Source organism: Triturus cristatus, chromosome 4_1 (genome assembly GCF_964204655.1).
Source record: "Triturus cristatus chromosome 4_1, aTriCri1.1, whole genome shotgun sequence".
NCBI lineage: Eukaryota > Metazoa > Chordata > Amphibia > Caudata > Salamandridae > Triturus > Triturus cristatus.
In genome coordinates, this window is record NC_140585.1 from 683,272,780 (window position 1) to 683,290,288 (window position 17,509).

A 17,509-nucleotide genomic window follows, 5' to 3' on the forward strand; every position below is an offset into this window, starting at 1 on the left:
GTATTGGGTGGTAAGGGTGATTTTAGGGTTTAGAGTTGGATAAGGGTATTGGGTGGTAAGACATTTTTTTAGGGTTTAGGGTGGGTAGGGTATTGGGTGGTAAGGGTGTTTTGGGGGGTTTGGGGTGTGTAAGGGTATTGGGTGGTAAGGGTATTTTTAGGTTTAAGGTGAGTAGGGGTATTGGCATTGTGGAGTAATGTACGCATGGTAAAGGCATTCGTGGTAATGGCATGCATGGTTTCGTTATACATCCGTCCCTCGTAGATGGGGTACGTAGGAGGAACTAAGCAAACACCTCAAAAATGGATACGAAACTGCCTCTCTAATATCGAAAATCAAATGTAAATGAATCCATTGAGCTATTACAGCCTGCTTCAAAATGCTTTTTTCCGTGTGAGAGTCTGACTTGTGATCAGAGAAAGATTCAAATTACACGGGCAACGCCGTTGCAATCCACAGAGGCATTACCGAAGAGAACGTGCAATCTGCGAATACGTGATGTGCCAAGGCACGCCTAGATGACAAACTTGCGAGTTCCACCGTGCTCAGGCCAGAGACTGTCTGAGGAGAACCACGGCCATGCAATGCATATTAGATGAAAAATCATAAGGTATTAAATTTAAAAGTGTTTAGTAAAACATTTGCACCTATGCTCATCAAGCATGAGTGGTACATATACAGCAGTAAAGAGGACCGATAAGTCTTTTTATGATAAATGTAGAAAGAGTGTCAATATAATCTACTTTGATGCAATATGATAAAAAGAAAATGACTTGTAAATGTGTAGAATGTGCACACCTTTGCATTCACTGTGCACATTTACATTTAGTGAAACAGGTGTTAGTGGCCTGTCTCTCATAGCATCATACACCTACACACTCAGGTTATCATTTGCATAATTTCAGGGTTTTCTCAATGGTCTCGACAAAATGTCAATAAATAGCCTAACACCCAGACATAACGCGCACATGTGGCGTACACACGCCCTGGTGGTGACTTGTAGCTGTTTTGTGGACTGGATCCTGTAACTTCTGTTCCCTTGCTTGTTTCATTAAGCTATCAGTGCTGATCGTCCAGTGCATCGCCCAGAATGGAATGGCCCAGCACACCTGTGAAATAAAATCAACTAGAACGTTCAAATATGGAACACCTGGTATGATAGCGCCTTTCTGGTTAATTTGTCTAAAATGGCATGTGTTAAAGGGGGGAGGTATACAATACATTTTCATTTAACTACCCTCTGAAAGAACTATTACAGTGACCCTCAACAGATTCTTGTTTCCTGCAGGGAGTTAGTTAATGTAGTTTATCGGCTCGGCCTTGAATTGAAAGTCTTGCATATGGCAACAATGGCTTGTGTAATAGATGGCTGGGTTCCATGTTTCTGAACAGAAATGCCACTGAATAACTTGTCTATTCAGCCCAGACTCCCCAGACGACATTGCATAAGATCTTTTGTATAAAATTACATTTGCCCAGCCCTTAAAAATTAAGAAATCATATTTATTTTCTTTGAAAATGGTGTTGTTTAGTTCAACCTAACATTTTGTTTCTGAAGCTAACAAGTTGAAAACTTGAGATGCATTATTTACTGATGACACATGCAATTGGAAGCTTTCCATTACAGCGTAGACAACTAAAATGTCTTTTCCCTGGTGACAGCACCTGTATAAATTACCACTCCTTAATATACTTTTAAGTTTTAATTCCTGATTGCAGAGGAGTAGCTGCTTTATGTTTAATATCTTTGGATTGGTAATGAAAAATCCACTTTACTGGTGAAGTTCAATTTAGCATTGCAAGTTTAGGAGAGTCACTTTTAGAAAGTGTAACTGCAACAAATGATGGACGGAACGCTGAATGATTCAACCATTCTCCCCCAGATCTATGTAAAATCCATCGTTCTTTTCCCCACTACACCACCCCAGTTTGGACCCAGCCATATGCAAATAAGTCCTGACCCTGTGCCTCATGGGAACAGTCAAGACCGAACTTCCAAGCTAGGTCCTCCCTGGACCAGAAACAAGCATCCTGGGACCGGTTTCGGGGTATGTCACCCTTCATCAGCCAGGCTAGCTTGAATCTAGTAGCACAGTTAGCAAGGGACCCAGGAAGAACCTGGCTTGGCAGTTTGGGCCGGACTGTTCCTACAAGGAACAGGGTCAAGACTGATTTGCATATGGCTGGGTCCAAACTGGGGTGGCGTGGTGAGCAAAAGAATGATGGATTAAACCCAGTTCCTTGTGACTGGGGCTGAATGTTTGCATTGTCCAGCATTCGGTCCAACAATTGTTTCTTTTGCATATGTCAACCTAAGTGGGAAGGGTATGCCCAGATGTGGTCCCATGCTCGCTACACCACTGGATTCAAGCTAGCCTGGCTGATGAAGGGTGATGCCCTGAAAACGGTCCCAGGATGCTTATTTCCAGTCCAGGGAGGACCTGGCTAGGCAGTTTAGGCTGGACTGTTCCCACAAGGGACAGGGTCAAGACTGATTTGTATATGGCTGGGTCCAAACTGGGGTGGAGTGGTGAGCAAAAGAATGATGGATTAAATCCAGATCCTTGTGACTGGGGGTGAATGTTTGCATTGTCCAGCATTCCACCCATCAATTGTTTCTTTTGCATATGTCGCCCTAAGTGGGAAGGGTACGCCCAGACGTGGGTCCCGTGCTCACTACACCACTGGATTCAAGTTAGCCTGGCTGATGAAGGGTGATGCCCTGAAACCACTCCCAGGATGCTTGTTTCTGGTCCAGGAATTACCTGACTTGGCAGTTCAGGCTGGACTGTTCCCACAAGGATCAGGGTCACAACTGATTTGCAAATGGCTGGATCCAAACTAGGGTGGTGTGGTGAGCAAAAGAATGATGGATTAAACCCAGATCCTTGTGACTGGGGGTAAATGATTGCATTGTTAAGCATTCTGTCCATCAATTGTTTCTTTTGCACTTTTAGAAAGTGGGCATTTCTCTGCAATGAGGACTTTGTGTGCCTTTTAGCATGTCTCCAATACACGTCTAGGTTTAGGTGACAACTCCAACTTGTGCCCACCCTCTAGACTGCCACAAACACAGGACATTCAGCTGCATCTGCATTCATCTGCATACCGATGGGTCTTTCTGGGAACAGGTACGGGGAGAGACTGACATGTACACTTCATTAGGTAGTGTCCTGCCCTCGCATAAAGCACTGATCAACCCCCCAGGATTAACCTGGCAGACAGGACTGTGCTGAAAGAGGACCTGCGCACTTTAAAGACTTTCCTTTAAAGTCACCTCCACTTCCAAGGTATTTTAGGGAATACGTGCTGGAGTTCTGATCTCTTCTAATCAGATACTTTTGGACCTCCATTGCTGGCTTTACATATGCGCACTGCCCGAGAGACTGCTGTGCTGCCGGGAGGGAGTGACACTCTGCTAACTGCTCTGCTGTGTTGGCATGCTGCTTCTTGAGCTGCAGGAGGGACTGCAACTTTGCTACCTACATTGCTGTTCTGGCCTGCTGCCTGCTACCCCTGAATTTGTGGCTTTGAAGTGTTCTCCAAGGGCTTGTTGGCTTGCCCCCTGTTTCTTTAAGTCTCAGGGCCATCAGAGACTTTATTTTATTCTCATGACCCCTGCTGTGAGAGACCCTTCTGCAAAGAATTAGCAAGTCGCCCAGCATGAGCTACACATATGTGCTGGGAACTCCAGCACTGACTGCGCTCTCCACCAGGATAGAACCTGTGTAGGAAAAAAAGGCACTCCACACTTCAGTACGGTGAAGGACCTGCACCGCTTTTACAAGCTGCAGCGGTGTTCTACCAAACAACAGTGTGGCCCTGCTGAACACCTCATTCCAGTGTTGGCGCATTGCCAGGGCAATGAAAGGTCCCACCTGCAATGCCGGAATCACTGCAGTAGTTTTTGCACCATGAGCAGTAACTGAGGGGGGAGAGATTTCTGAACATGGCAGTCCTTCCCCAAGGTTGCCAACACCGCCCGCTAAGCCTCAACCCCGCAGCCTCACCCGACAAATGTACTATACTCGATCGGACTTGCAAGGTCCCTGTAACTGCTAGCATTACATGAGGGCTGCTGCATCTGCACACGTACAGGCTCAAGGGACCGACAGAGCACTCACAACTAGCATTTCAGTAACTATTGAGCAGTGGCTTTTCACTTACTTGGGCACCTGGAATGTTGCCTCTTAAACCCCTTTTTGGAGCTCTGATCTCTCCGCTCCGACAATGGAAAAGTTAATTTGCCACCCCCAATGGGGATTAATGAAATCACACGAAGATTACCTTAAAGCACATACTAGCAGGGAGTGTGTTTTACATGCATTTAATGTAATATTTTCAAGATAGGCATATCACAGACAATATACATGTGATTCCTACTGTTTTGGTCATGTTTTGATTATAATACAAAAACCTATCTTTTTATACAACTATGTGGAGTCTTTTTGTGCTGCATCCATTTTTTTTACTGTGTGTGTGTGTGCGCGTGTTTTGCACAAATACTTTACACATTGTCTCTTTTGATAAGTCTGCCTGCTCTGCGCCAAGCTACTAGAGGGTGAGGACAGATTATCTCAGTTGTGTATCTAACTTAGCCTGACTAGAGTGGTGGGTTCAGCCCGACTGGGGTGTACACCTTAGCCAACCAGAATCCCAATTTCTAACAACCACCAACAATCCATTGTGTGTTATCCTGCCTCATAAGTATGGAGATGCTAAAACTGGGCAAAGAGTAGATAACATCCAGTCCATGTGTTTTTAAAGGAGCATTTTTTACCATCCTAAACATTGCATATTTCAAGTGTATTAAGCGTTGGCAAGAAGAGCTCAATGTGATTGAAGCTATAGAGGCAATAGTTACAGGAGGATTGTAATGCACTTTGCTTTTGAAATACATAGAATTTGACATGAATACTATTTAAATTGTCCTGCCATTTTAATTCTCATTTTTCACAATAATATTGAGTTCAGAAACACTCACAGTAGAGGTAATTGACATCCAATAGATTGGCTAAGCTTTGTGTGGTGCTGGAAAGGCTAATTTTCTATTCTAACTCCAGTCCCAGAAAATCTGGGGAAGGTGTAGCGTTCTTAAAAAATAGTCCAAGATGCTAGTTTACTACCTCAACCCTAGCCCTAGAATATTTTGGGTAAAGTAAAAAATATATACTGATTTATTAAAAACAAGCATTTGCAATGCAAAAGGTCCTGCATTTGCGAGAGTTTAAGCTATTGGCGTTGTAAATGACAATGCCTTTTATTTATCTGTTTGGATAATTAACACAGAAATAAAAGGCATTGTCTTTTACAATGACAATAGCTCAAACTCTTGTAAATGCGAGACCTATTTAATTTCAAAGAAGCAACAGCCATTATTACATCCTGGTTGGAAAGTGAAAGGCGCACTTAATGTTGAAGGAAAGCATTTCATGCCTGCAGTAGGAGGAACTCATTAAAGAAAATAGTCCTTCCTTACAGACTAAATGAGACATACCGTGTAACAAAAGATGTAAAAGGGCCGGTCCTCATGAGAAGTTACAAATGAAGAAAAGGCTGTACTAAAGAGGGACTAACAAGCCTATTAACGAATCAGAAGCCAGCATTTCCATAAGAAAATGACACAAGCCAATGAAAATATGGGCGGAGAGTGGGCGTAACTTAACGTCCTTACTAAAATATAGCACGCCTCGCAGAGCAGAGCATGCGTTGCACAGGCTCGACCTCAAAAGGAGTTAAAATATTGTGGTTTAGCAATGGTGGTGGGTGCTGACCAGTGGGCGCTGCCAAAGGCAAGAAACTAGGAGTTCCATATGCTGAGTCACACAAACACATCCTGCCATACAGAAAAGTGCTCACTAGAAAGAACTTCTAGAAGTTCTTAATTCACGACCTGGAGATCACTCAAGCATCAATTTAGGATTAAGTAGTAGAAGCAGAAACCAGTGACATCTATGGCAGAGTGAGGAGTCTAACTGCACTATAGTGCTCTGTGCCAAATGACGAACAAATGACACAGTAAACAAGCTATATGAATGACTTATAAAATGTACTACTTAATGTGTGTTCCATAAAAGGATGAAAAGCAGAGTTAACCATAATGGACCGAAAACTTGCAAATGTATTTCTAAATATTAGTTTAAATATTGTTTTCAAATCCCCTACAGTGGACTTTACACCCTAATAAACCGATATGTGTGGCACATAAATTTCTGACTTTGAGAAGGGTTCTAGTGAGGGTGTCCTCGTTGAAGTGTAAAACTCTTTTGAACTAAAAAAAAGTCCTCCAAAAATGTACAACACCCAGGAAACAATCTTGATTCTGACAGTAGGCACGGTATATGAGAAATTTTATTTCTTTGTAAACATATCACATCTCATCTGATGTAACTCCAAAATCTTCAACTTTCAGAGTTTTCACATGGCCTTGTAGTTATGGTACATTACAAGTGAACTGGTACAGTTCATCAAAATGGCAAATCCACATATACATCAAAGGAGTAGGAAATATATCTCAGAACCGGAGAGCAAAAATATGGAATCCTGATGAAAATTCGAGCACAACAAATACATATAGAAAAACCATATAAAACATCTTTTTGCTCCAGGTTCATATTTATGCTGTAACAATGACAAATATTTAGTTTTTGCATGGCAACTCCTGAGGAACCGTAGCACACAAATACCAGACATTGCCAGCAGTTTCCATCTTCTTTGCTGCGCAGTCACAGGCTGGTATTTGAATGTTTACATTAACATTCTACACCTGCCTGTTACGGAGCTGCCCAGAGATAATGTTACATTCCTGAGATAACTCTCTTCAACCTGACACTCTTGGCACATGAAACTCATCAACCCACATATGTTATTAAAGTGAGGATAACAAATATTATTACAGTCATTAATTATGTTGTTCCTAACTAAGTTTTAAAGGGTAACTGGTTTGAGGTTAAGAATTAGCCCGCAAGTGCACCTTTGCCCACAGCCTTGGGTTTCACTGACCCCACCTCTCTAAATTCATGCTCAACTCCCCTTTCCCTGCTTAGGAAGACGACCCCTTCACTGCCTGCTTCTATCCCCCAACTCTCATACACTCACACCCTGTCACTTTATTTAATGTCTCTGAGCGATTTTATGTCACTATTTCAAGGGCGTCATTATTAATCTAAAAAATATTGCATCCGCTGTATCTCCCACCACTACATCACAGGGTAGTAAATATTTACTATTCTTAAGGCCACATCCACTTCCAGGAGACTTGCAACGCAATGGTAGTGGTTGCGTGTGATACGTCGCCAAGCCATACATCACATGTGATATATTAAACGTGTCACCTCTGAGGAGTTGTATCCCTAAGATACCGGACAATGCACCATCAGAACTTGTTATAGTGGGGCAGCTTAGCAAGAGGCATAGGAAACCACAGAAAGATGATGACGGTGCTCAACCTGACTGGGTAGTTGGGCTCATCGGGGACTTCAGGTGCAACCTGAGCAGCTCTAGTCTATTGTTGGATGGAGACTGAGAGTGCCAGTTGGTTAGCCGATAGTAAAGGTGGCCTTAGCCAGAGGTTAGAAACGAAAAATGGGATGTTAGTCAGAGGATGACTGCTTGTATCGGGAGTAACATTGTGGTCTTCTGTCAGCCCCAAAATTTCAGTAGGTGTTGTGTGAGTATGAGGTGTGCTGATAGAGTATTGCTAAGTGTCGCACCTTGTGTCCTGTGGTACCTTGCATGAAATTATTTGTTTATGGTTAGGCAAGCAGTGAATTTCACAGTGTGTTTGGATTCTGACGACGGGGGATGGGGTGGGAGGGATGGAAGTACTTGGCGAGGTTACAAGGCGCACAAATTTCCTTGTGCATTGGGCATACAGTTTTTACCTTAGATCTCCTCTACATTGGGAGCTAGTGTAGGGCAGAGGCACTTGCAACTTGTCTGAAGTGCCCTAGCCTATCGGGCTGCATATCAACTGGGTTGCATAGGTATTGACTAGTTGAAGTTTTAGGAGATCTTTCCTCTGCATTTCAGTTAGTTTAGAAGGCATTGTCATGAGATGCCTATTTTGTACACAGGGGTGGTTGTGTGTGGGGGGGTCTGAAAATGGGGAGATTTCCCCTGAGCTTTTTCAGATCTCCATTATTCTTTCTCCAAAAGGCTAAACCTGCGAGTTATTTTCAACAGTGAAATGCCACTCTCCACCTTGATCTCTTTAACCATTAGGCCCATCCAAACATTGTGCATCACCGCTGCTCTCCACCAGGACCTCCATTGATACTCCTGATCCCACAAACCAGATTACTTCAATGCACACTCCTGGGCTATCACAATAATTCATTGAGCTTTGAAAATGTCCTTACATTCCCCACACAACCAGTTGAGTTTTCAAGCTCTGCCTTCACCTCCCAATATGAGGATCAGGCATGATGGGTCACGCACTGAGCAACACAGTTCCCTGAACAGACTATCACACTAATACTGAAATGTGTAAATGGCTTTGAATGCCGAATATTACCCAGACCACCTGACCTGTCCCAGGCCACCAATCTCTTGCTCATTCAATATTACCATACCAACCCCAGCTCCAGATGCCCTGTGTTGTCACCATTTGCAGATTTGTTACCTTCATGCTCTTTCCGGATAGAACACTCTCCTCTAAACCTATTGTCCTTCCCCTTACTGAGTGCCTTCAAAGGAATCTCAAGGGACACCTTCTCACATATGCCTTAAAGTCAATGTTACATGGACTTCTGACACTGTGATTACTACCTGGACTAATGAGTAACTGCTGTGTGTCCTGTAGCCCCCCATCTACACTCATACACTCATAATTCGTTGGGTGAAAATTGCTATATAAATTATTTTGTACCACATTATGATGTATCATCTGTATGACATTTCCACTGCTGAAGATGTTGATCAAATGCAAAATAAGTATACATTTAAAGTACTTTCTATTCACATGAATTTAGTTTATTAATGTTTATATGGGTGGATATATCCCATGTATGTAGGGTGCACATTAGTGAAGGTTTATGGGTACCGAAGCAGATCACGATGTATGGTGTCTGAATGTTTGACGCCCATCTTGAAAACTCAACCAATCTGTGATGGCACAGAATGAAAGACGCCCATTAAGTTTAGAGAAACTACTGATATTCATAATATAAAAAAGTAAGAATAAATATTTGGAATGGGGGTTTGGAGGAATATCAATTCCATAATGGCATGTCAAAAATCCTCAATTAGATAACTCCTTGGCAATTGTCTAGTTGTGACAATTTTATATATCTGTAAAATATTGCTGATATTTTTCATGATGGAATAATCAACTAAGACGGTCTACTAGAGAGTGGCTTAGTCAATTCCTTAGTGTCTGACACCACAAGGTTTATTTAAAAGAACCCTCACACACCAACCTGGTTGGTGTCATGCTTCATCATTGGGTTCCCAGCTGGGTAGCCGAATGCTACCCAGCTGTGCTACAACACCTGATTACAGTGGAGTGTTTTTTTTTTGTTTTTGTGTGATGGTGCTGGAAGTGAAGCGAAATTAAAAATACCTCTGGGAAACTCACTAATCAATACTTTATTCCCAGTGGCCCAGTGTATATTAAAAAAATTAGATGGATAATGTGTCAGAACTACAATTAGTGTCTGGATTATCCTTTGGTCAACATGTTTCAGCTCTCGACAAAAGTAAAGGAACTTTCTTCAGGACCTCTCTATACTGACTGTGGTGAAAAGTGAGAAAAGTGAGTGGTAAAAATTCAAACCACGTGTTACTGCATTTTTGTACACTCGCTAAGGTGTGCTTCTCATGCTAGATGGACTAACCGTAAATCTGGGTCAATCAATGTTAAAAATCGTAATTCACTGTATTTCCATGGCCGTTCAGTTCCAGAGAGGGGTAAGCTCCTAATATGTACTTTAGTCTTGGTGCTCACCCGCGTCTCAACCTATTCCGGTGTCCTCTGGAACAGGATGTGTCTTTTAAATAAACCTTGTGGTGTCAGACACTAAGGAATTGACGTAGCCACTCTCTAGTGGACTGTCTTAGTTGATTATTTCATTATTACATTGGGACAAGAACGACATGCATACTGTCCTAACTCTCTCTCTTGGTTATAGAGATATTTTTCATGAACCAAAACAATATCACATTGTTTCATAAAATTGTATATAGAATTATAGATGAGTAAGAGTGAATTATGGGAATGTTTTTCACCAACGGTTCTGAGTGAAATCAAATAGACAATTGGAGTGAAGCTCAAGTGGTCTATGATGTCACTTAAAACCCAGAGGTAAAAAACATCCCCGTAATTCACTTTTTCTTTACTTGATTGAAAAAGCATTGTGTGAAATAATGCCCTTCATGGGTTTGGAAGCAAACTTTGGACATTGAGTCTGGGTTCCACTACAAGATTATTATTTTAAAGCCAAGTTGCTAGGTTCATACAATGCTGTAGGAGAGAAACTTTTGTGTGGGTCGTAGTAGAACCATCAGTACTAGAGGTACAATTCTTATATCTGGCTGTCATGACATTCTAGGGTTCTTTCCTCCTGTGTGAGTAATGAAAAATGTACTATATCTGTTGATACCTTAATATTTTGATGTCCTCATTGAGCAAAGTTTCTACAACTATTAGAATCCCATGCAATATTTGCCAGAAGGAAGTTTCTCAAGCAAACCAATGGTGAAGCTGTCTAACACAGCTACTGAACAATTAGTATGACAAAGCCTGAACAAAGAGAATCTCCTATCAGTACTAGAACATTCATTCAAATCGAGTCCTGAATTATCTAGTAAAACGTTCTCAGTTACTGAGTGATACTGGGACTAAATTCTCTACCCGTGCCTGGCATCCCACACCTTCCACCATCTACTGAAGTTGCCACCATATCTGAAATATCAATGGCAGCACACCAAACTTCAAGAGGGGCAGTGTAATAAAAGGTAATTATTCTGTTTGTGTGAAAGAGGACAAGGCCCACCCTGTGGGAACTTGGTGAGAATCAGGGCTATGGGAGCTTACCTAACGGAGACCTGTCAATTTGTTGCTAATGGTAAAGAGTATACCTCTGTAGTACCATAATTCTATAGGCAAGCAGAACTCTGAGAAACCTTGTTGAGCCTAAAAATGTCTCCATAACCCCTTCTGGGCCCCAGTTCTATAGTTATTGTATTTGTTTCAGTGTTTTATATCATGCTAATAGTCATGCTAATTGGAATGCCACAGCTGCAGATGAATAATAAAATAGTGAGTACAAATAAGTGTCTCTTTGCTATATGGGAGTCATATAGTCAGGTTACTTATTAAGTTACTTATTGAGCTACAGTTGCACTTCTAAAGGTAAACTCACGAGCAGTTAGAAGTTCAGGGATTAGATTTATGGTGGTGGAAAGTGGAAAAAAGCATCAGGGAGTTGAAGGGTACACAGACCAACCGAGAGAACACAACTGGAACCTGTTGTTATTCAACGCTGTGTCTGAGGTTCTCTATACTTAGATGATTGTCTGACCAGCTCTGAAGGGTAATTTGTTCAGCGTCACTATTAAATGCTGGCAAAGAGTATTTATAGGTTTATGTCCTGTACTCCCAAAGAAGGAAATGCCTTTTTGTGTTAGTCTCTTGAACTTTAACAGGCTCATGGTCTATACACTGGCTGGAAAGTTGTTTCAAGTCGCCTCACAGTTTATTGTCAGTTGTGCATGTATTCTTCTCTCTAATTTCAGAAAGATTTCTGTATGATGCATACCACTTTAAGTTTGACTCTTGTACCCACTAAGAACCACTCAGTTACTTTTAACATTGGTTTAGTGTGGTTTAGATTCTTACACTTGAGATCCCATCTTGCTGCCTGATTTTGCATTTGTTGAGGCTTGTCAATCAGTATTTTGGAAACACCTGTGTAAGAACATGTTTCAGGAGCTAGGCAATGCAATGATTGTACTTGTTATCTCAACTAGATGCCCTATTTGATGGAGTGGTAGAACTTTGCAGAGTACTTATTGCGAGATGTTGGCTCCTTTTAAAATGATGGTTATGTGGGTAGGGTTCAAGTATTTAGCTTATGGTCTTCACATTAGAAAGAATTGGTATTGTTCCTTGAACTAAGCAGTTGCGATTATCATAAAGGAGAACAATAGGATTAAAAATCTATTGTTTTATTTCTGCTCAATAAACAAATGTAGGTTTTAATCACACTGAGGTATAGAAAATGTATTTTCAAGAAGAGTTTGATGTGGCTTAAACATTCAGTGTTGCTAAATTGATTTTTATTTTACTTGTGGATTTTACTGTTATATGCTTACATCTAAAAGTAATTCTTTAATTGTTTCAGCCAATGGAAGTAGACATTGGCCTGGGTGGAGTTTGACTCTGCAGAACTCTGCGAAGTGCCGGAAAAACTCTGCCACGCTCCTTGGAGTTCCGGCATTGGTGGAGCCCGTTAAGTCACGATCAAACTGCACTATGTGTCGCGCCAGAGGGCACTGCTGCTTTCTGTCACTCAAATAGACATTCTACTCGAGGGACAGATTTCTCAACATGAGCGGGCGTGACCTGCATTGACCACCCGCGTTTTAGAAATTTCGCCAGGAGGAGGTATATTGCGTGATTTTTTCTCTCAAGCGCTTGCCAGCTTAATGTTGGTGAGCTGCTCGAGAGAAAAACTCTGCTCCGTGTCACTTCACAGAGTTTTTCAGAACTTCGCGCAGAGCGCGGAGTGGGCAAAACTCTACGAACTCCATAGGCGGAACAGAATTCTTCGCCCACCCCTAGTAAGCATATCTTGACGACTAATGGTGAAAAGAATGACTCTGGGTTATCTCAAGTGATTCTTTCCCACTGGTGGACTTGATGAACTATATTCCCATTAGTTCATTCACAGCACAGAGTGTATACTTCAAGAAACTATGTGAGTAGTCAAAAGAGGGTGTATCTCAATACTTTATATCTCATTCAAGGTACTATCCATTGGTATATAGTATATACCATCTACTTTTATTAATGACATGACAATGCATGAACTTTTACAAACTGTGTCAGAGAGCAAGCCTCTCAAAAACTAAACCAAGGGACTTACTCTCTGAAAATGTAATGATGTCCCACACGGTTTGACATTAATGGGACTTAAAGGCCATTCCACAAATTCAAAACATATCCTTACGAAGCAGGAGGCCGACATTTTTCAAAAGTGATGCCGGCAGGTGCAGTGCTTTCTTCAGGACCTGGTGAGAACATCACTACATTTTCTGCAATCCACTAGGATTATGACAAACAGTTATCTCTTTTTGGCCCAGCACGAGGTTAGGTACCTCATTGAAGAATATATTGGTGTGCCCTCCTCATTTTTCCTCACACACCAACCATATATTGCCATAATATTTTTTACAGGTATGGATGTGGTGTGTCAAATTACCTTCTATCATTATACTTAATGCATCACATGAACCAAATTCTCCATAAAGGTGGAAGTCCAAAAGGCCTCACAGACACTAATGCCAGTCATAACAGTTGTATCCAGTCGAGGGCGGTGTCTAGGCTTACAGTCCACTCTTTTATTCTTGTAAGTAGGATGCTGTGGTCTACTGCATTATATGTTGTGGGACGGTGCAGGTGACTGAGTGCTACTTGGCGGACTTCACCAGAGACAATGGACAGAGCCACTATGATTTTGGCTGTCACCATTCTCATCCTGCTCATAAGCCTTAATCCTGATTGGCAATTGTGAAGTAGCTTGTGCTGTATTGTGGCTCACTTTCAAGATTTATGCTGTGATGATGAGGAAAAAAAATGAAACCTATGATTGGGTAGAGTCTGAACATCCATCCACCTTCTGTAGCTTCGGAAGAAAGATGACTACAGTCTGCGTCAGACATTTCGGCATCATAACCTTGGCTGTGGGTGTTGGGGTAAGTATATGGAAGAAATCCTTAATATTTGAGGCTAGAATGGGCTCCATCAGAAGGTGTGAAGTTTTCATTTTGCCTTTTTGCTACTTACCCCCCCCCCCCCACCCCCATTCTGCAAGGGTTTGAAGGAGGAAAAGAAAGGTACCATTGAATGGTCATGAAGATTCTTCCGCGTCATCTGTGGCGATTGAATGCTTGTTATTGTGCGTTCTGAGAATGACAGGAAGGTTTCGCAGAGTTGGTCAATGATTCGGCAACACGGCCTGACATCGCGAGGTATAACTCGACCGATAGGCAACTTTTTTGCCTTGCCCCATACGCCCTACTATTCTGTAATACATTTTACCACAATGGAGAGAAATGAATACCCCCATAACAAATGTATTTTACTATTGAGAAATGGAAGACATGAGCAGGTTCCACTATTTGACCAGGTCAAACTTTCCAATGGGCAGAGGGTGGCCTGCTTTTTAAGCAAATGCTCTATTCCGGAGTTGTTTAGTGCTCGAATTATTGGCTTTTTCTTTCCTTTCTCCTTGATGGACCCTCTTTGGTTTATAAAAGTGTTAGGGAGCAAGAAAGTGTGTTTTTACTTCCTGAACCCCAATGACCAGCGAATGCCTCTGAGGGAGTGGCCTTGGCGTCAAATGCTGCAGGTGTCTTTTCATGGGTGCAAATGATTGTTGCAATCAGAACTGTACTCTGACACAAGTTATTTTCTTTTGTAGTTCTTTTGCATATATTATAATAGCAAAAAGCAACATCAATTTAAAATATGATATTAAAAACCTCAGATAACAGGAGATAGCCAGTAAGAGGGTGTCTGGTATGTGCAGTGCGCCTGGCACATTCCATCGTTTGACTGCCACATGCCTACGGGGAATCACGTCTGCTTCGAGCAAACGGCACCCCCTTGATTCATTGGATGCAAGGGTGTGGCTCTGGAAGTCACCCAAATATTGTAGAAAACAGAAATACAGTTAAGCGCATTTAAAGTGGTTAAAATAATGCACATGAAACAACAAAAAGCAGAGCAGTAAGACGGCAGACTCTACTCCATCTATGTCTGTCTGTCCATCTGTCCACTCGTCTGTGCTGTATTCTACACAAACGGCTTTCCTCTGCAGGGCGTGGCAGGGCGCTCGGTAATGGAAGCCGTTGCCTGCAGTAACAAGTTACTGTTCCTCAGGACTGGGATTTTGACGGCTGGTTATTTGAGCTCGAAGCATGCGTGTCAAACATCTGGTGCCATGAAGGTCAGAAGCCACTTGTCATATTTTCTTTGAATCCTAACCCACGCGGCCCCCTCTCAAGTAGCTTCTGTGCGCTATACTCCCCAGTAAGCAACCACCGCTCACGAGACACAGCTCGAACTCTGTTCTCTGCCATCAGATCCGTTCGTGCCATGTGTCTCGCACAAAGGCAAGAACTATTTGTGAAACATCCAGCGTGGTCTTGCTCCAACAATTGAACATTGTATAGAGCTGCTAACCGAGCAGATTCCACGTGTCGTGTCTGCTCGCTTGTGATTTTGTTTCACATCGAGATTAATTTGTTTTGAAAGTGGACGGGTCCGTCGTCTCCCACAGATTAGGCGCATATGAGGCCTGGCTGCTCTGAAGCCTATGCAAGTGGACATCTGGGGCACCTTCTGTGCAAGGTGCACACTGCGAAGGGGAGCCCCTACAGAAGGCAGGGGAGTGTCTTTCGTTGCGCAGCAGGTGCAGTGGCGCCAAGAGGCCTCAGGGGTACACTGGGCCCTGACAATTACTGTGGCCTCATTTCGATCCTTGAACTCGGGCTACGCTACTGACAGCAGACCCCACAATCGTTCCGCATACACATTGTAAACGGCGTATCTTAAAACTTGCGGAAATATGTCCGGCTTGCATGCCTAGTCCTGGCTAAAACGTTAAAAAACAGACTAGGCAGTGAAACGAGCAGAATACAAACATGTATTAAAAACAAGTTTGTTCTCTGTGTACCAAACACACGCATACATGAAATAAAGGATTTAATGTGGTATGATTCACGGTACTTTGAGACGTAAAACATTCCCTCGTGTACTGTAAAGCAAACAATCTGTGGGAGGTGGAAATATATACCCACTGCCAATAGAAAGCTGTGAGGGGAGATGTCTTGCCCGTGCGAAGCCAGAACTCACGCTTCGTCCGTTGGAAAGAGATGGTAACAGACGTGCCAGCCCTAAAAACAGCCTCCCCTGCCGGACGCAGCTCACTGCGCATAAGAGACCTACTTCTGCATTTATGGTCTCAGACCATGTAGGCACCTTTCTAGTTATAAAAGGGACAGTTCTCCTTGAGTCTGGAGACGGAGCTTCGAGACTGACGTCTGTGACTGCAGCCGTCTCCAGGCCCACCGAGATGGAAAAACTCGACTTCTCGGAGTCCTACGGGTGAAGTTTGTTTGAAAGGTCTGTCGGTTGTAGGGGAAGGGGGTGGAAAAAAGCAAACGCGTTTAACTGTTTACCAAACTACTTAAAACTCCTGGCGTTTGGACCATAAGACATTGGACACGAGCAGAAATGACCCCGCTTCGCATTCTGTAAGAGGCACTTACCGCAGACACAAATAACGTTTCACTTTTTTATAACACAGTTCATATTTTTAAATGAAGTAAACGGCGAAACAATTCAACATGAAATAAAAACTGATCGTTCAAACACAACTGAACAAAGTATCCACTGGGGGCACTTCGCACTCACAGACCTGCACGCGGCTGGCCGTGCCTAACTTTTTCCATTGAGGTTTGACAGTCGCGCGCACACACACGTCCTATGTTTATAGGACTGCAAAAGATAGTTGCCATGTTTGGGCTGCTTCAGCGCAGCCTTTCCTGTAAAACTCAGAGATTTGATATAGGGCGCTGCCAGCAGGGAGCTGATGGCTGGCCTCAGTGGACTGAACTAGCGAGAGAAATTCCCTGGGTGTTCCTGCACCGGTGGGAGAAAGACGCGACCCTCGTGCGCCAAGCACAGGTGACTGACTCCTGCCCAGCCCTGGTGGCTTCCCAAAGGTAACTCGGAAGTTTTAGTCAAATCCAGCTGTGAAAAGTCTAAGCTTGAAACACTATGCTGCACATGGAGTTACAGGGACCATTGTTAAACGCGCGACGGTTGATGTAAAGTGGAAGGCTGGCGCAAAAAGTTCACCCACAAATATTGTAAAACTTATAGCAGTTTGTCGATCGAACTGCTCTTGATTCAGGATGCTCTTCTGGGCACAAAGGTGTGACCCCCCTCCGCCCCTTACCTTGCTTCTGCGTATCCAGGTGGGAGCCCCCTCCCCCTACTCCCCACGCCGCAGTGCATCCCTTACCTTCACCACGTCGTCGTTGAGGTGCTTGGGGTCTCTCTCCACCAGGTTGATCTCCTTGGTGTGGGCGTCGCGGCACGGCTTCTCGTGCATGCACTCGTCTGCCATGAACTCGTCTGCCATGACTTTGTTGTTGGGCTTGTAGATGTTCCCCTGCTCCCTGATGGGCGACGAGTACAGGAGCCCCTGCGTGGCGCGCGGTCGGGAAGAAGGGAAGAAAAGCAACTTTAGGAGAGGCGTCTCACCACAATGCAAGC

General features: G+C 43.1%; 1 protein-coding gene across 6 annotated transcripts in view; it reads right to left on the reverse strand.

Annotated features, from left to right (window-relative positions):
- CAV1 (caveolin 1) overlaps window positions 1–17,509 on the reverse strand; it is an 80,821-nt gene that overhangs the window by 61,185 nt on the left and 2,127 nt on the right. For all 6 annotated transcript variants that reach the window (XM_085653150.1, XM_085653151.1, XM_085653152.1 and 3 more), the window contains exon 2: window positions 17,256–17,438. In XM_085653150.1, coding sequence (XP_085509276.1) covers window positions 17,256–17,438 — 183 coding nt within the window. The remainder of the gene's footprint in view (window positions 1–17,255; window positions 17,439–17,509) is intronic.